General features: G+C 39.9%; 1 protein-coding gene across 14 annotated transcripts in view; it reads left to right on the top strand.

Annotated features, from left to right (window-relative positions):
* Nucleotides 1–19,914, top strand: part of KALRN (kalirin RhoGEF kinase) — a 465,057-nt gene that overhangs the window by 258,910 nt on the left and 186,233 nt on the right. For all 14 annotated transcript variants that reach the window (XM_088168302.1, XM_088168303.1, XM_088168297.1 and 11 more), the window contains exon 11: nt 10,807–10,998. In XM_088168302.1, coding sequence (XP_088024428.1) covers nt 10,807–10,998 — 192 coding nt within the window. The remainder of the gene's footprint in view (nt 1–10,806; nt 10,999–19,914) is intronic.

Raw genomic sequence — 19,914 nt, forward strand, 5'->3', positions numbered from 1 at the left:
GAACTGAGACAGGAGGTGTCTCTGAACTGTCAGCGAGTGTGTGCACATGTGTTAGTTTAGCATGCCTGCCTGTTTTAGTATGCAGCTGATAGAATAGAAACCACTGCATGCCCCAGAACAATGGCTCCTGTTAACACACGACTCTCATTTTTATCAGGGTGTTTTGAGCAATGCATGAGATTTTGTCAGTGCTGGTTTTTTTCTGTGCAACATGGGTAAGTCTTTGTGGCATTGGTGAGATCCCCAGCTTTGCAGCAAGCAGAGAGCTGAGCCTGCTGTTGTCTCCTCTGGAGTAATGTCAAGGCTCAGTTCAGAAGTGCACAGTGTAAAAGGGTGGTTGTGACTCGATAACATCAGGGAATGGGATGTGCAGCCTTCATGTTAAATGTGTCAGCTGAAGCAAGTGCACTGTTGGGTGGAATGAAGGATGTGTCTGCTTGGAGAGATGGTGAAAGCACTGGGGTTTGGCCTCTGCCTCCTGGTTATTTTGCCAGTGGCCAGGATTTATATTGACAACCAGAGCTTGGATTTGTCAATGCCCACATCTCAAAGTTGAGCACAGGAAACCTGCAGTGCTCCACGTTGAGGAAGGGTCTGGTACCATCTCAGTCTTATTTTCTGTTGTCTTCTCGGGTTTATTTTAGGCTTAAAATAGGCCTAATTGAAACGTTTTAAAAATCAGAGGTAGGTGTTTGTTCCCACCAAAAAAACAGCTCAGATAAATACTACAAGTCAGGAATGCATTCACACCATTTGTCCTTTGGAAAAAATAATCTTTTCTGACTCATGGAGAAGAGCTGCTCCTCCCAGTTCTAGGCCCTTTCCCAAAGGATTCACAGTTTTACCTGTGCCACAGCACAGCCTCTCAGTGCACACTGAGTGATGGGCACTGCTCAGGTTTTGCTGCTCTGTCATGCAGAGCACTGAAGCCATGAAAAACCAAAGGGGAGAGAAGCAGCCTCACAGCACGGCCAGGGCTGTGCAGCCACGCTGAAATGCCAGTCATCTCTCCCGAGTGTGCTCCCCCTTGGGATGGGGAATTGGGTCAGTAGGTCATTTAACTATTGCAAATTTAGGGTTTTTATAGGCGCATGTAAATGTGAGACAGGAAAAAAAAATGTATTTCAGATCACAGAGTAGAATCCAATTTGTGTGCTAACATTGGGATGTGAAAAAAGGAGATTATTTTGGGATGAGAATGCTGAGAGGAATAGGACTTGCTGTTTGGACCTGCTGGATATGCCTCCAGGGTGGGGTTTGGCACACGGGCAGCAGGCAGAGAGAGATCAAAAGACAATTCAAAGAGAATTTCTCTGATCTTTGCTTTTGTCTCATGTCATGGCCAGTCTTATCCTTTGGGGGATGATTTGGGATTTTTGAAGGGGATTGGATAGGAAGAAGGGCTCAGTAACACTAAATAAAGAATGCACTAGAAATCTGTCAGGATTTTTTAACAGTAAAAAAAATGGCAGATGTTGACTATAGAGGCAGTATCTCATATGCCTGCAGTATTCATGGAGATCTACTACTTGCCAAAAATCAGTACATTTTATAGCATGAAAATTTCTGGTGGGAACGCCTCTGTACCAGATCTTTCACTGTAAGTCATTATTAAGATATATTTATCTCAGATCATGTGTGGCCCCCTAATAAGAGCCAGAAATAAAACCATGGTATCTTTCTAAATCTTTGTTTTGTTTATGGATAAGCTGAATTGAATTTCATTCACACAGTCGAACACATTTTTGAAATGCACCCCATGTGAGTGATTTCTGGCCAACATGAAAAATATTAGTTCCTGTCTGGAACTTTTCTAAAGTATAGGAATAAGTCTGGTATGAAATAAATAAAATGGTCTGCTACTTCCAGGGTAGTGAAACCTTCTTCCATTTTTCCTCAATATTAATATGTAATACATCTTCCTAGGTGTTACAGGAAATTTTAATATTTTGAAGTTTTAGGAAGACAAAGCCTTTAGTCTATCCTGCTTTGGTGGCACCTCTGAAGAAATAATTTGATGGGTAAGCCATATAAACAATTCACATGTCAGGGAAGTAAAGGTGATGAAAAATTGGTTTATAAATCTAATAAGATTCACAGAATGGTTTCTACTCATTTGAAACAAATTCCAGTGTGTAAACCGTGACAGAGAGATGAATTAATGTTGACAGTGAAGAGATTCTGAATCCAAAGGGACCGTCTTGCTGACTTGCTTCTAAAGATGCTCAGCTAGAACAAGGAGGTGAAGTAAAAAGTTACTTCAATTTTACTTGAAGCTGGGGGAGACTGTTTTATTATTGTAGATAGCAAAGGGGCATTGTCCGTGCAATTATCTGAGGTCCAGAGAGCAGGGAGATGGGGATGGATGTTATCTGAGTGGTGGGGAGATGATGTGTTACCATTCCTGTTCACAAAGTATTTTGAGAAACCTCCTTTGCAAAATGGAAATACTGAAATTGTGAACAGGACAGAAGTGTTGGTGTTTAATTCTAACTATGTGTTTGTTTCTGGCAGGCAGTGTACTGAAGTGTGAGGTTTATTCCGGAAAGAAATTGATTTTTTTTTAAGTGATGAATTTTTAAGTGATTCTTTGCTACAAGTTAAATTTAACAGGGCAAGTTGGAGGAACCAGGAGAATACCAAGGGGCTCCCTGCTTCCCTCTGAATCTCGAGGGAATATAAACAGTGCTAGGACATGGCAACACAAGATGTGATGCCCTCACTGAGAGCATCTCCTGCACCACTCCCACCTGGGCTGGTGCACGGGAGCTGATGCAATGCAGTGTGTCAGAGAGGAAACCTGTATTTCAAAGGAGCAGCAGCAAAAATTTAATTAACTCTCTGCATCCTTCCTCAGGTAGCAGCAGTGCACTGACCGTGCTAAAAGGATGTGGCGTATCTTCCTCTGTATTTTTTCTGCCAACAATCAGTTTGCTTGTCAGAAGTGGCCTTTCACTTATGGCAAAAAAAGAGTTCACTGCAAATCTGGAGGTCCTGTGATGCATTAGTGGTACACTTACCTTTTTGCAGCAGCCTGTGTTACATTTTTGTCATATATTACCAGACAGAAAGAATGATTTTTATGTGACATATATGCAGCACTGTGTTCTAGTCCAGACTGGTTGTCTCAATATTCAGCTGTAGGAATTCTTAAGCTGAAAGATCAGGAGAATGAGGGTCAAAGTTTTGCCAAATTTTCTTCTGTTAAACATTATCTCATTTGATGAACAGTCCCATGCCACTCCAAATGGGCTTCAGGAAAGGTGTTATAACCTACCTTCACATTAATGGAAATAAGAGCATAGCTGAGTCAGGGTAGTGGTTGAGGGGGAAACAGAAAGGAAATTCTTTGCTGTCTTATTTAAAGTAGGTTTTATAAAAATAAAGGCACAGAATTCACATTCTCACAAGTTTATTTCTGCTTCTGTTTTAAGGCAACCATGATTCCAGTTGTCCTTGGCGCTGGCTTTTCCCAGTGCTGCTGAGAGTCCAAAGCCTTTCAATACTGTTGTTGCTGTGTCTTTGAAATCTCCAAACCATGAGCAGGATATTAAACCCAGAATGCCTGGAGTTATTTCAGTTCCAGAGACCAACCAGACTTGACAAAGCTGTCATGATTGTACTCGTGTCTGTAGGGCTCAGGAAAAATGTGATCTGAGCTTTTGGGCCACAAAATACCGTGCCCTCCTGGATTGCTGCTCACCTTGGAGCTGCTCCATGTTTATTTCTCCACCTGCCTTCCCTTTTGCCCCTATCATAAAGAAGTTGTGGAACTTTGCTGTGAAACATCTGGGTTTTTTTGATGATATTAATCATTTAAGAAGCTTTCAAAAAGAGCTGCATTTCAATCCTGACAGTTTGCCTTCTTGTGCTCCCTTGTCATTTCCACAAAAGAAAATGCTTTCCTCATTTTTGCTGAATTTCAAAGGCTGTTACCATACAGTCACTGGAGCAGCTCTCAGTTGTACACTCTGCAAGTCACTCAATTATGAAATTGGGCAGTGATAATTCTCTTTTAGTGGTGCACTCACTGTGCTGCATAACACTCAGCGATATAAGTTTGGTTTCATGTTTGACACCAAAACTACTGTTTTATTGTCTTCATTGTCCTTCTTTCCTTGCTGCTGCTCACTTTCACGTTCCTGTTCCTGTACAAGGATGTTCACAAAGTGAAGGGACCAAGCTATTTTTATGTGTATTACCAAGGATAAAATACTAGAATAAAACCTAGCCAATAATCATCAATTTCAGATATCGTCCCTAATTCTTACAGATCCGTGTAAAGACCATAAAATATTGCAATAGCAGGAGTATTTCATTATCTCATTTTAATATTCTGTTTTGATATGCTTTTACCAGAAGATCGTAAGATGGCAGAAAATAAAAACTGAAATATCCTTATAAACACAAAGTGAGCCTACATGCAGTTTGCTTTCCCACCTGTCCACATCTCTTGGTCTCAGCATGGCACTGAAGATGGCTGAGAAGTGTAGATCTTTGCCAAGCAAGCTTTTGTTCCTTGTGTGCTTGTACTATGTACACACAGATGTGTATCTATGTGTCTTTATGTACTTATTGATATTGGATGAGATGTGTGATTTTAAATGTAATTTAAAACATTGTTTCACTATATATTTCACTGGCATTTCATTGAATAATGGTTGTGATCACACTGGAGTTAATTAGTATGATTGTGGTAATGGGAGTGTTTTCTGCTTGATGTATGAGTGCACTACTGATGGAGATGAACAATTGGTGGGATGAAATACACCATAGCCAACTTTTTTTTTTTTAGTCTAAAGTAAGCACTCAATATGAAATAGCACAAAGAGGAATTCTTTTAGCTAATGTATTCCGAGCTATTAATTCTAATCTTGCTTATTTATTAGTTTGAAGGTAAGGGGTAGCTTTTAATCAATTTGTCTAGCATTTCAGCAGTTGATGTAATGTGTGTCACCCTTTTAAATTCAAATAATAAATTCATCTTGGTTTGTATGTGAACCCCGAGGGAAAATCATGAATAAAAGTAACAATACATGGAAAAATATCTGGTTCTTCACAACGGTCAGTGAAGAATCTGGGTTGTATCCACCTTGTCATTCTGGGGAATATTTAATATCTGATAAAGACTGAAAAATGCCATATGCTTGTATTCAAAACATATACATCCATAATATATTATACACAATATTTTATACAATTCACTGAAAAAATGGATTTACTGGAGGTGTAAAGTAGTCATTAGTATCAGCATGATATCAGTGCAAGGAGAACTGGGGTGAAATTATGTCAAGGAAAACTAAAGATGAATTGCTATATTTAAGGGAAGAACAGTCTGAGGAAGAAGGTGCTGATGGAAATTTCATTAGCCTGGATATTTTTTTAAAAGGTCTGAAGAAGTTTCCATTCTAATGTAGTGTGGGGAACAATCTGGTAGTGACAGAGCAAGTGGCTGCATCACCTCAGAGAAATTTTCTGCCTGTAACTTCTGTAACTGTAATTCCTGGTAAGCCTGTTTTGAATTAGAACCACAGAGCACAAGTAAGAATATAAGTCTTGATTTGATTATGTGCAATTCAAATGGAATAAAATCACAACTTATATTAGATCATCATATGCACTTAGCCTTTGCCCTTCTTGAGGGAGGAGGAATTTTGACAAAGATGGATGCTTCCTTAAACCCCAGATTTATTTATCAAAGAAATATTTCATTGTGGTCACTTATTTTAGCTTTAGAATATCAAGTTACTAAAGATATAATTCTTCACAAAGGCATGACTGTGAGATCACTTAACCTCAACAAATACTGGAGCTAATTTTAACAAAGTAGATTGAGCAAAGAATCTGATAGCAGTAACTGAGCTTTATAATTAAGGATAACAGTAGCTTATAAAGCTTGACAAGAACTGCAGAATCAGCTCTATAATTATAGTTTTGCCAATTGAATAGTGCTGTAGTTTCTTTGGGCAGGAGTTCTACTTGCTGTCTATGCACAGAACAGGTACCAGTCCTCCAGAGTTCTATTTTTAGCCCTTTGCCATTTTTTCTTTCCTGTGATCTTGGAGAGATGGTTAGAAGGCTGACCCAGTTCTCCCTGAAGTCAGTAAAATGCTTTTTACTGTTTTCACTAAGAGATGGATCAGGCTTTGAACTTTATGTCACCATCTCAGCTTTCCAGCAGGAGTGCTGATACAGACATTTCATCTTTGGTACTGAAGAGTCAAGTCACAACTCCAAAGAATATAAAGGAGATATCACATCAGAGAAAGCCTAATAAGTCTCCTAAACTTCAGCCTGCAGGCATAATAAGGGATTCACATAACTCATCTTTAGTCAAGAATATGAGATCTAATCTAGTCCTCTTACTCTCTCTAGTTGCTACTTCCTGGCCTCCAGAGATGCCATCTCTTCCATGCCTTTTTCATGGTAAAACCCAGGTGACAAAGCTCTCTGAATCAATACAGGGAACCTTTGCCTGGAACTGCCTTGCACAGCCCCAGAACTAGATAAATACAGACTAGTGCTACCTCATTCCCCTTATCTCAATATCTACTTGGGAAGTGAATTCTGGGGTACGTAGTTTGTGTTTAATGTGATCATTTATCTGATCACCTGCCCTGTTCCCCCTCCTCATGTTCCTCCTGATCTTTACAAGAAACATCTTTCTCTGGCTAATGGAAATGGCTCACAGCACACTGGAGAACTTGGAGACAGTCACCATGAAAATTCCTCAAATAAAATAAACAGCTGTAAAACAGTATTCAGGGGCAGATTGTCCTGGAAAAACATCTCTAGATTAAGGACATGAACTCAGCCCTGCACTACCACTGGACACAGCTATTTTCAATGTAATCAGCCTAGAAACATGCAGCAATAAACTAGTTACATGTGTAATTCCTAGCAGTTGATAAAAACTACATGGAATAATTTTCTGTAAAAGCACATGGGCCAAAAAGAAAATGCTGCACTAAATTGATCGATACCTTAAACATGTGAGGAAGATCACAAAGATATATATAGATAGGGATATATTTCTTTGTGTTTGCAGATTTCGTGATTGAAATAGGTCATTAGACAAAGATTGGTCTACCAAGATTATTAAGAGATATGAGGTGGAAGTTGGTTTTGTGCATGAAATGGTGCAGAAGTGTGGAATGCCAGTTAGCAGTTCACCAAGAATTTCAAGGGTTTGACAGTTCTTTCATGGGTTAATACAATATTAAGAAAAAATGCCACACAACCCTAAAATTTCAGAAAGCATGTAACTTTATAACTCATGCATTTTTTTTTCTGGGTAACTTGTGCTATTATTGTTTGTGAGGAAATAATCACAGATAAAGTGGAGAGATTCTTCTTGGAGGTATCTCTTCTGTAGGGATTAGTCATTTTTGGTGTCACCTCCTTTAGGATACTACAGAAAACCTGCACGGGTCTGCAGTTTGCAGAAAAGGGAACAGCCATGACTGCCTTCTAGAAGCAAAAATTTGGTTCTGCAGTTGTATTAGATCTTGCCTTCTTCCAGAGTTTTGAATCTTAATGCGAGTTTGCAGATGTGCCAGATCCTGTGTTCCTGCCGGATCTCAGATGGGCTGGGAATCCAAGGTAACCTTTTCTGGCTGGGGACAGTGGGACAAGGAGGCATTTCATACTTTTCTTTATTGTACAACTTAATTCTCTCTCGGATTCCCCCCCTGCCTGATCCAGGGTTATATCACACCAAAAAAAAGTATAAAGTACTTCAAACAAATAAAATAAGGGTCTGTACCCCAAAGAGCTTACTAACAAGAGAGCAAGCTCAGGATGAAAATGCAGGGAGCAGGGAAGCAGTGCAGCATTATAGCACCAACCAGGATGAAGCTCTTAGGTTCAACAGTGCTTTAGTTCAATGCTTGCAACGAAATAGATGTACATGAAAATATTTGATATGTGTAACAACGTCTGGTATTATTTATGTGCACTTTAAGCAAACAAACAGAAGTAGAGCAAGCTCTCAGCAAATGAGTAACCTCTGGCTTATTTGGCCAGTGCTGTGTGTACATTTCAACAGCTGACAAGAGGGGATAGTCTTTTGATGAGCACATCAAGCTCAGGAGTTCAAGGAGAGGGTGGGTAACTCCCAAATGTGGCTGCTTATCTGAAATGTATCTAAATCTCTTAAATCTGCAACAGTGAGCTGGAAATCTCTCAGCACCAGACTTGCCTTTTAGAATGGCAGAAATATAACCATTAGTTGGTTTTCCTATCATAAACTGCACCTGTTTTTAAAATCCAGAGATTTACCTGTGACCTCAGTGGACAAAGATAGAAAAGAGGCGAAGAAAAATGTCTCCATACTCAAAATGTGCTGTTTTCAAACCTTTTGTGCATGACAGGTTTATTCAAACATAGCCAAAATTAGGTATGCACTCTTCAGGAAAGCATCCCTGTGGGCTGACAGTGCCTGTCACAGCCCAGGGCAAACACTGAGTATGGCTCCTTCCACACCCAGTCAGCTTCCCTGCAGAAAATCCCCTTTACCTTGGAGAACCCTGTGCAATGCAAAGGGGCTGATACATCTTTTATTGTCTGTGCAGTGAGGCCTCTGTTGAGGCCAGTCTTCATTCTTTCTCCCCCAAAGTCTAGGTTCCAGCCTATGGCCTTTTCAGCTGTGTATTTACATCTGCTCATTGTATCAGTGAACTCGTCTCATCCACAGAGATTTTGACACAGCACGTGTTGGAGTCAGTAAACTGTAATGGCTTTCAGCAGAGATGGACCTAAATCTCTTGGAGACAAATGCAGCAAATCTGTGTCCATACTGCATTTCAACAAAACTGTTTTGTGTCCCAAATCTTTGCCACAAGGAGAGAGGGAAGGCATTTACAAGTACAGTAAATAAAAGCAGGAACAGTCTTCTGCTCTGGGAGCTGGACTGGTGTGTGAGCTGTTGTAGTGGTAATGTGTGAAAAACCCTGGAGTGGACTAGACTTTGAAAAATTGTGCTAGCTTTGGCATCTGCCCCAAATACTATTGGAAGAGGATCATTCAGAAAGGATACTGTTAAGTGAAACTGGACCCTAATTCAGATCACATTAAATGGAACATTTTTTACAAACTCTTAGCTAAAGAGGTTTCCAAAAAATGATTACTAAAACATAAAATTTTGCTTCTGTTAACAGCCTACCATTATAGCAATAGCCTGAAAGTAAGGGAATAAAAATTTACTATTGGTAACAAAACTGTCTCAAATATGTTCTTTGCAGTCCAAAAGGAGAAATGCAAATACCGAATATTTATAGTCAGCCCTCAGAAACTGGGAAAATGAACAGTGAATGAGATGTTTTCTTTTTGCTTTTTATAACTGGAAATATTTTCCCCCATTAAACACTTGGAGGTGAGTGCTCCATCTCTGTATTGAACATTTTCTCAAATAACAACTGTTGACTGCTGCAGGATATTGTCTAAGTAGGAACAGCATGGCTTGATTCATGGCTTTTATTCTTGACAGTGTTCATGTAATGCTCAGAAGTGCGTGTGTGTCCACAGTATTCAGAGGTATTTTGTGTATATGCATCAAGTTAATGCATTCTTAAACTGAGGAGGATTTTGACAAGGAAAGTGCTACAATTCCACTATTGAAGCAGAGGTTAAAATTCCCAGAGGGAGCAGTCTCAAGCCAATGCCAAGCAGTTTCAAAGATCTAGCCCAGTAATGGAAGCGCCTTAAGCTGATACCTTTGCCTCTCCTTATTTTTGTTAAATGTTGAATACCAAAGAGCTATTGGCCTCATCTTGAGTGAAGAAAGCTTTTATATGACAGCAAGGGCTGGCTTTGTTTAGTTTGCTAAACTAAACTGACTAAAGCATAGCTCCATGGTTCTGGAGAAGATTACTGCACTCACTTTCCATTTCTCCTGTTATTCATGAGACTCTCTGGTGTATTAGTTAAGTGGTCTTTTCCAGAGATGTGAAAAAGAGAGAAAGGATGGGCAGCTTGAAATCTCAGGTATGTTGGATGGAGTTCCCCTCTCTTACTTGACAGTCTATCATGTCTTGAATACATTAATTTGCTTCTGGGTTCTTCAGTTCCCTCTCTATAAAGTGGGAGTCATACACCTCATATCATAAAAGCTGTGGCTGTGGCATAAATCTATTCAGGACAGTGCAGTGTTCAAATTATTGTGTAATGTAGGGTAGGAGCGTGCCCTGGGCAAACTGGAAATGAGCATTATATACTAACAGCTGCAAGTAAATCACATGGACTCACTCCATCTAGAAATTTGATGCAGAACAGTAGACAAGAGGACAAAACCATAGAAGGAGCTTGAAGACATGGTCTGTCTCACAAAAGCCAGTAAAAGGCAAATATTTCTTGGGGCTGAGACATCTCTGGCTAGCATGATTACATGCTGTAATGTGAGAGCAGTTGGGAGGCCATTACAGCAAGCTGGAGGCTGAGTGTCATGTGAGGCACTGTAGCCTTCTGAGCTGGTGAGTCCCACTTGCTTCATTTCATTATCTTTGAGAAATTGCAGGGAACTTGGAAATAAACAAGGAGGAAGTCCTATTGCTGTGCCTGGCAGGATTGGGTTGGGGTGGTGTTTTGCAAATAAGAAATTATTTCATATGTACTCTCGGGCATTAGTCTACGTGGCTTTATACATTCTCCTTTCATAGATGACAATGCCACCAGGAAATATTGCTATTGTTTTAAAACTCTTGTAATCACTTGCTTCCATGCCTTAAGGATAAACTTAAGGGTCTTTCAGGGGTTTACTTGCCACAGTTGTATCACTCATACTGTGTTTCTTGCTTTGTTTGCTGGTAGAACACGTACACCAATGCAGACAAGCTCTTGGAGGCTGCAGAGCAGTTGGCTCAGACTGGGGAATGTGACCCTGAAGAGATCTATAAAGCAGCCCGGCATCTGGAAGTTCGGATTCAGGACTTTGTCCGGAGGGTGGAACAGAGGAAACTTCTCTTGGACATGTCAGTCTCCTTCCATACCCACACCAAAGAGGTAAGATGTGCATGTAAGATGTGCAGATGTGCATTGCTGTATATTGTAGAGTGCTGCAAGAGGCTGTCTCTGAAAACTCAGATCACAGAGAAAAGGCATTTTCCCCACACAGGGCTGATATTATCCAGTTCATTTCATGCATATGAGTAACTGTTGTAAAGAGGAAATAAAATGTGAATGAAACATATGAATGCAACAGTACACTAATATATAGCAACATTATATCAAGTGGTGCTTAATTGCAACTAGAATGTATTGTTAGAAAGCAAGAATTCTCTTGTAAGAACGTGAGTTGATATTAACACTCCAAGTATAAACATACCAGCAGCATGATCCTCTGAGGATTCCATTTAAATGTACTGTTAATTAATGTATCTAATATCATTATGTGTTACTAGAAATCTTACATTGTTAATGAGGCAGACTTGACTTTCCAAAACAACTGTTAAAAAACAGCCACATACTGATAGAGTGAATCAGTGAGGACTTGAATAAATGCTGTTTAGTGTAATTGAAAAATATCTAGAGATAAGACTGACTTGCCAGAGGAGATACAGTGGACAGGACGTCAAATGGGAGGCCACTGGGGATGTAATTAAAGCATACTTCACATTTTCTGCAGTCCAAAGGCCATTCAGTGGTGAGTGACTTTTAAAGATAGGGCTTCTGCTGAGAGAGATGGAATTAGGATGTCTGTTTTCATGCTCTGCAGCATCTGTTTGCAAAAGCAAGCTTGATCAGAAAGATACTCCGAGAAGCTGAAAGCTTTGCCCATGCTCGTTGATTTGCATGTTACAAACAAATTGCATATATCAGGCTTCAGTGTGTTGGGGAGCCCCTGAAGTAGAAGGTACATGCATGTATTTATTTATATGTGTATGGAAGATGGAGTTGACAGAATGTACATTATAGCTGTTGGTACATTAAGGTTTTTCTTTTATATCCTGCTTCTGCAAGATACTAAAATACAGCTAACTTTCAGCTTCTGGATAATGCTGTTGTTCCCAGAGTTGCTCAAACACTTGTGGCTGTGCTGGTTTGCCACTGGGGAAACTTAATTGGTTAATTCCTCAATAAAAATTATTTCACAACAGTTTCCTGCTGTGATTAACCTTGATTCACCTATGCAGGTGATGAGTAGTGAAAAATAGATAGTTATTGGTATTGTGTAGCCTAATTTGGCTTTGGGAAATAAAGCCTGCCTATATGAAGTGATTTGGATTGCAGTGCATTATGCTCCTGTTCTTCTTCAACAAGAGGGGAGTTTGCCTGCTCTACACATCTAGTGTTATTAAGCTCTGTTTTGGTGAACAAAAATGCAAATGTATTAAAAAATCACATTTTAAAAAAATTGTTTTAAAAACCAGTCTTCGGTAATAGCACTAATGCTGTTCTCTAGATGTTAAGAGTAAATGCTAAATCTTTGACTCATTAATGTTTTCCCCTGAGACAGATTGGTTCTGTGATGTCTTTTTTGAAAGTTCAGTAATTAATTAATGTAATTTTTAAGGAGATCCAGAGTGGACATGTTCTGGGTGCCTCTCTCCTATAAAGGTCCCTTCCAACCCAAGCTGTTCTATGATTCTGTGACTCCCTCCCCAGAGGCTCCCATCGGGAGCTGTAGCATTGCTGGGACAACAGCAAAGTCAGGGTGGGCACAGGAATCCCTGTCCATCATAACGAATGACAGCCATTGGGTTCAGCTGATAAAGTTGTTCAGTCTCCAAGAATTTCCCAAAGTCTGAGGATGTCCAGGAGCTCTGCACGGGGAAGTTTTCGTTTACTTACCCCTGTGTTAATTCACTCCTGTAAGGGCCAAATTCTGATTTTCTGCAGGTTCAGTGGTTTTCACTGTGTGCCACCACCTGGCTCCTTCAGTGACATGTCTCTGCGCTGGTGAAACCCACATAACTCAGCATCTCAGGGTTTTTTACCAAAACTGTTAAGTGAGGAAATTGCTGCAGGTTTAGTGTTTGTCTGCCATCTGTGGGAATCCCCACAGACACAATGAAGTAACAAAAGACTGCTGGGGGGAATTGGTACAAACAGTAAAGTGTTACAACAGAAGAGCCTTAACACGTGTTTGTCTCTGTATTTGCCTTTTTATGCTTTAAATAGATTGGCTTAGGTAGAAATGAGTTATTGCTTGGCCTTGCTTGGCCCTTCTTGTGTATTGTAGAATGGCAAGTTAACCACTGTAATTGTCATTCTTCAATATGAACAATAAAACATGTAAATTTAAATAATAACAGTTCCATTTAAATCACAGCAGATGTTAAGCCAAAGAACCCTTTTGCTACAGCAGCAGTAAAATAGTAGGAGATTTGAGGTCCATTCCTGGTGTTTGCCAGGAGCCATTTCAGTCTTGGAGCTCACACAAGCCTTCCTTGCCCTCTTACCTGCCCTGCTGGGCCTGAGGCTGGACTTGCTATGACCATCCAAAACCATCCCCTGAGAGTGTCTTGGAGTGAGGACAAAGCAGTTCACCTGTTTAACACCTGACATATTTTGCATGATTCTAGAAGACGTTTTCACTTATTAAATAACACCCATTATTGTTAATTTAATCCTTTGTAGTTCTTAAAACTTTCTTCAACTATGAACAGCTCTTTCTCTTACGTCCTTGGAAACGAAAAGAAGTTCCCATCATATTTTTTTGGCCTTGATGTGGGAAACTATGGCCTAAATGCATTTTTTATCTAAGTTTCACAGATTCCCATTATTTCATGTTTTATTAACCTATTGAGAAAAAACTGGTGAAAAGGTAAATTAAGTAGAAAGAATTGATCTTACTGACAATTTTTCTTTTTTTGGAAATATTCTAAATATCTTCCTGCAATGAACATGTTTCTTCTGACAGTCTTCCTAGCACAGGTGAATTGTGTTTCTGATGTGGTAATTCCCAGGTGTGGATGAGTTCATTACTGTGAACTTCTCACTGCTTCACCTGTACTCTGCCCACCTCTTCATCTCCACACTCAACTGCTCAGATTCCCACCACCTGAGAAACTTTTAACTGCTCCTACTTTTTTTCTCTTGTCAAAGAAATGTTTCCTTTTGTAGTCAGTCTTCTTGTATTTTCTTCAGGACAATAGGTAGTGTTGAACTAGGGAATCATTTCAATGTAGATATCCCCATGGGTAAGGTAAGTTCAGAGTGGATTTTTTATACTACTGTAGACTTGAATTGCTGCTTATTTCATGTGAAAGCATTAAAGATCCCTTCTGCTAAACACTGACTCATACAGTTGAAGGAATATCAAAAACACAGTCAATTAAGCATAACAGTAACTTTGATGGGTTTTTTTAAGTGACCTCATTGAGCAATACATACAATAGGCTGAAATGAGGACTTTTTGGTGTGGTAATAACACTTTAGAGACATAAATTGGAAGCAGTCCTGCAAGTCATTGTTGGTAGCATAACTCTTGAGTAATGTAGGTGTCCTATTGCCATACCTGTAAACAAAATTTTGTGTGTCCCACTGTCCGAGAGCATTCATTATGCTTTTCTACTTTGTAGTCAATATTTTCATACCCTTTTGGACCAAGGCACTTCTGATGGTGTGAGCAGAAACCTGGTACCAAGGGAATCAAATCCAATTATCTGTATGGCAGGGTAAAGTTATAAATTATTATCGCTGGGATATATGCATTCAACAGACTCATACCTGAATAATTTCTCTCAGGATTAAGTGTAATTGAATTAAAGTTCTTTCTTCAAATCTGAATCAATTATTGTCAGGATTGTCGGATCTTGCACTTTTATCACGAATCTCATGATAGTTGATGTTTTTCTGTGAACTTTTGGCTTTAGAATCAAATGATGATAGAGGATTCTTGGCTGGCATTTGATTTTGTTTAAAAGAGAATATTTTTTGAGCTTCCTGGAGAAGAGGTTGTAGATGTCATAAAATCACACCCTGAAGTCTCAAAACCCTCAAGGAGCATAAGAAAAACATCTTGCAATTCACTGTCTGAATCTTAATATTTTACTGTCTCGCAGTAAGGTTCTGTGCTTTGGGTTCTGCAGTGTACTTTACATTTCCAAATATTAAAATGTAGACAGGAGAGAGTACTGTGACCACTTCTATATCATTAAAACCTTTTAATATCCTCTTGCATAATTAAATGATGGCTTAGGTTGTGTTACTTTTTGTATTGGCTGGTGATGCAGTTGCTAACTTGAGAATGAGAAGGAACTTCACTGAATTTAGATCCATTTATAGTATATGTGCCTTAACTAAACTATAAAGCAGTTCTGCAATTGTTTCATAGTTCTTTGAGGCATGAAAAACATGTCTTACCACCTCTAGGTTTCTCATTTCACAACGGGCCTCAGATTACCAGTTCTGTGTTGAGTCCAGCACAAAAAAAAAGGGAGAGGCAGAGAATTGTGTTTTCACATCATGTGCCCTGTGCTTTGTAGCTCTTTAGTGGGCCAGAAGAGCAGGAGGACGAGTGCTCAGTGCAGGCATTTCCATGTGGAACCTGCCCTGTCTACCTGGCCCACAGAATGGGGGATGAGCATGCTCAGAAAATATTTAATGTTGAGAAAAAGGAACTGCCAGATTCCTAACAGGTTACTATGAACATGTGCAAGCTAGAACTTGGCAGAGGTCTTCTGAGTGACCAAATTTGGGAAAATGTTCACATGAATGACATAATGTGTATTCTTGACATCAAGGCTAAGGCCTGCAAAATTTCAAACCCTTGCTTAAAAGCATGGAGGGTCTGGAGCATCTCATTTGAACAGAAATAAAACTAACACAGGCACAGTACCTTTTTTTGTCCCTTTCTCTCATTCTGGCCCTTTTACCTCAAAATTCATCAAGTTCAGCCTTAGGCAGACACCTGGTATGGAAAGTTTCACTCTGAAAATCTTGTCTGATAAGGCCATGAGAAAGTGAAAGCTAAGTCCTGGGCCATTAAGTGTCAGACAGTTTCCTCTATTATAATCTATATTATTTGTGGTCAGCAGGTCACCTTGGTCACCCCACAGACGTCAGTGGGGTTACTCAGCTGGGTAATGGAGTGGGTCTGCCCTATCCATCAGGAACAGTAACAGTGTTTTATTGCAGGCACTGCTAACTTAATTCCGCTAGGTAACCAAGACCTGTGAAATTAAATTTTCTCTGCTTGAGTTGATTATTGTGATTAGGAGATTATTTCAGTGTAGATCACTAATTCTGACAGGGCTTGTTCTTCACTTTGAGGCAGAGCTGCTGGGATGCAGGGAGCAGAAAGCTCACGGGACTGAGGTCAGCTGCTATTGACTCCCATCAGAAGAGTTGGCAGAATGTATTGGAGTTAATCATGGAGCAAACATGACAGTGGTTCTGGAATGTATCCTGTAGTCCTGTCACTCACTGTGAATTGACACAGGAATCAAAGTTAATGTTACTGAACCTAAAAATTTGTTGTTTAACTTTTACTGCTAATATTGACTTTCCAGAGCAATCGCCCACTTGATAATAAAGATTTGCCATGCAGGAGATACTCAGTTTAGCTACTCCACTTGCTGGCAACTTTTGGAGGTTCTGAAAAAGTCTTGTTCTCTGAACATGTGTTTGTCTTACACACTGCTCCTGTCCTGGATAGCACTTCTGTTTCTTTTCTTATATTATGTGCATATTTAAAAAAAAATGAAAGCATAAAACATTAAAATGACCCAGACTGGCTCATTGCGCATAAAATATTCACCGAGTGGCCAATTCACACCCCAGCATTTTCAGTGTTAGAATGAAGCACTATGTGTCTTCTTCAAAAGCTAGAAATTTTGTCTTTCACTGGGATAATATTAGCACCTGAGATAGATGCACAACAGCATGCAAAATCAAATTTGAAAATATCCACCCCTCCTCACAGCAGGGTTGTGAAACATCAGGTTTAGACTTATGCCTCCTATTAGTATGACAATGATTTTTGCTGGGAGCTGAATCTGTGCAGTGGTGGTGCTAGCTGGATGGTTGGACTTAGTGATCTTAAAGGTCTTTTCCAATTTTAATGATTGTGTGATTCTATGATTCTAAGTAAATGCTGTTGTGTTGTGTTTGTTTGGTATTTTTAAGAAGTGCTCAGTTCCTGAATATTCTCCTATTCCCATCAGAGGAGAATTTGCAGGCAGAAATTAGTGGTAGAAGTGAACTGCCAGAGGTGGCCATACAGTAACACGTGTGCTCTCTCCTGACTGGGGAGCTGATCCCTTGGAGAAGGCAGATCATCTGTCAGCTTGTCATTCTGATAATTGTAGCTGTGGAGAGGGCTCTGCTGGTATAAAAATGTTATTTTTGTGTGAGCTGTAGCGAAGTACACTCTGGGTTATCAGCAATCAGTTACCATGAAGCAGCAAAATAAGAGCAAATCCCCCTCCACCTCCAGAGAGTAGACTGTGGCCTGGACCAAAATGCCAGCATTCACCAATCGTTAACTTTGGTCCTTTTTGTGCAGAGGTAAATCTTGTCTATAAAGCTATCAAAGATCTGGGACTGAGGAACGAGGACAGCTGGGGTGGCACAGGGTGCCCTTCTTTCCTGTCCATTTGTTGCCCAGAATCAAGTTTTTTTCATGAAGGATTAAGTAGTTGGGAAAGAAAAGAGCTGTGGTATTCTGGCAGCACATCCTACTCTTGAGCAGGGGAGTTTGAAGCTCAGCCAGACTACTAGTGAATAAAATTCTGCCATCTGTGATGGCAAAAGATTGGTAAAAGAGACAGAATCAAAGTAATGAGAACTAAATGCTTGTAAATGCAGCCACATAAACCAAATGTCAGGAAGTCAAACCTGCATGGAAGAGAAGTTCTTTCTGTCCTTCCACTCTGTGCCAGCCAAAGGATTCCTGTAGACTTTATTTAAGTTCATACTTTGTTATCCACATTTTTCAGGCCATTCACCAGCATTGTTACAGACCAATGGCTCCACTCAAATATTTTCCTTGGCTTTTGAGGCCCTTGCATGTGTTTTGCATGTTGTGGAAATGGGTGTCCAGCCTGTATGCCTCCCTCTCCAGATAGCAGTGGTTCTTGCTGAAGCTAAAAAGGAGTTTTATGGGCATCTTTAAATAGGGTGTGCCAACTCTCATAAAGCACTCTTCCATTGGACACATTTCTGCCCATTCTGATTTCCTGAAATGGAGGAAAATTAGCTTCTCCCAGTTCCAGTGTGTGGGCTTCAGTGCTGTGTACAAAGGCAACAGGGTGAGCAGACAGTACCTGCAATAATTTGTGTACTGAGTAAATCTTCATCAAAGTCAGATAGGTACACTCCTGTAATTTACTCATCACTCAAAAGACACATTCTGTCTTTCACCTGAAGTACATCAATGCATTGGAGTCTATTTAACTAGTTGAAAATGGTGTCAGTGGAATGGCTCAAGTCAGTGGATCCAACAAGATTGACTGGTTAAAGAAAAGTCATGCAATTTTTCAGTCCTTAGCAAGTTTCAAAATGATTCAGAATTGTCACAAATTATTTATTTCTGCGATTCCCAGGGCATAGTGCACAGTTTCACAAAAGGCTCAAAGCAGCAGATCAGAGTAAGACTGTGAGTAACAGATACAGTCAGTCACTGGAAAAAGCACAGAGGGAAGAGGTGCTGCAGCTTCCATTTGAGAAATGATGTTTAGAACCAATGAACAATATACAGGAGAATGTAATGGTATCTGCATTATTTTAGTAGATTGCTGCATTTGTAGCGTGGGAAGCTTCTTCTGCACCAAACTGTACTGTATCACACTGGTGTAAAACTGAGTAAATCTTCCAATGTAGGAAGAACTTCTCTAAGCCAGTATGATCAAGTGCAGAACATGATTATTACAGTTACTGAAGTTAATTACAACCAGGTTCATAATTACAAATAACGTATTAAAATTATACTAGAAGACTAACATGTTTTTACAATTCATGATGCTGGCAGAAGCAGCTTTGAACGTGTACATTTGATTCTTCAGTTATAAATCAATTTTCTCTTCTAGATCAAATAGTCCCTGAATTACATTTACATGACCTTGGGCTGGGGATCTACACACTCCCTGATGTAAGCCTAGCTACCCAAATCATGTTTCCCTTGAGAGGAGATTATTTTGTGCTATATCAATCTGGTCCATGCAGGACTTGGAAAAAGCATCAGATGTTTAGGCAGTGCAAATCCTTTTGCCATAGGCAAGGTTACTAATTAAAAAGCCTTAGCATACAGAAGCACCAGATGCAGCCCAACCAAGGATGAATGTCAAGAAATTGGCAAGGAAAAGGAAAAAAGCAAGGAAGAGGTTAGGGAGAGATCAGATGGGTTTTTTCACAGAATGTTCCCTTTCCACTTGTCATTTCTTCCCAACCAGTTTGGTGGTATCTGACAACATTAGGTCTTGCAGCAGGGAGTCTCATGAGTTGCATCTTACCATGGAAGTTGTATATTGTTGGCATTTCATACGTAGTGTCTGGTCATATCCCATCCTGTCACATTTGATGTGCTGCCAGTATGTGACACTTCACTGGTGGCATGAGGTCACTTTGCACCTCATCATTACAGACCTTGTTTTCTGTGTTTCTGTTGACGTTTTCTTGAGCGCTTGAGTGTGACTGTGAACAATGCTGCTGAAATATGCTTCCAGTTTACAACAACCCTCAGTTCTTTCAACTGAAACAGGACTGGATGCACTCTAAGTGTGAATAAATACCAGCTGAAGATTAATGGTGCTGGAAAGTTTTATCTTTGCCACCATATTGGTGTGGGGACAATTTACTAAAGGCTGTGCAGTCAAGCTGGACACACAACAGCATTTAAACAGATGCCTTAACACAAGTGCAGACTGAAGTTCTGCCATAAATTAACCTGAACTTGGGGTCTGTGTGACTTCCTAGTGCACATCATGACAAAGCTAAATATTATTGCTACAGAATAGGCTTGTATAAGCCTGGCAT

Source organism: Sturnus vulgaris, chromosome 7, assembly GCF_052056855.1.
Source record: "Sturnus vulgaris isolate bStuVul1 chromosome 7, bStuVul1.hap1, whole genome shotgun sequence".
In the NCBI taxonomy this organism is placed as follows: domain Eukaryota; kingdom Metazoa; phylum Chordata; class Aves; order Passeriformes; family Sturnidae; genus Sturnus; species Sturnus vulgaris.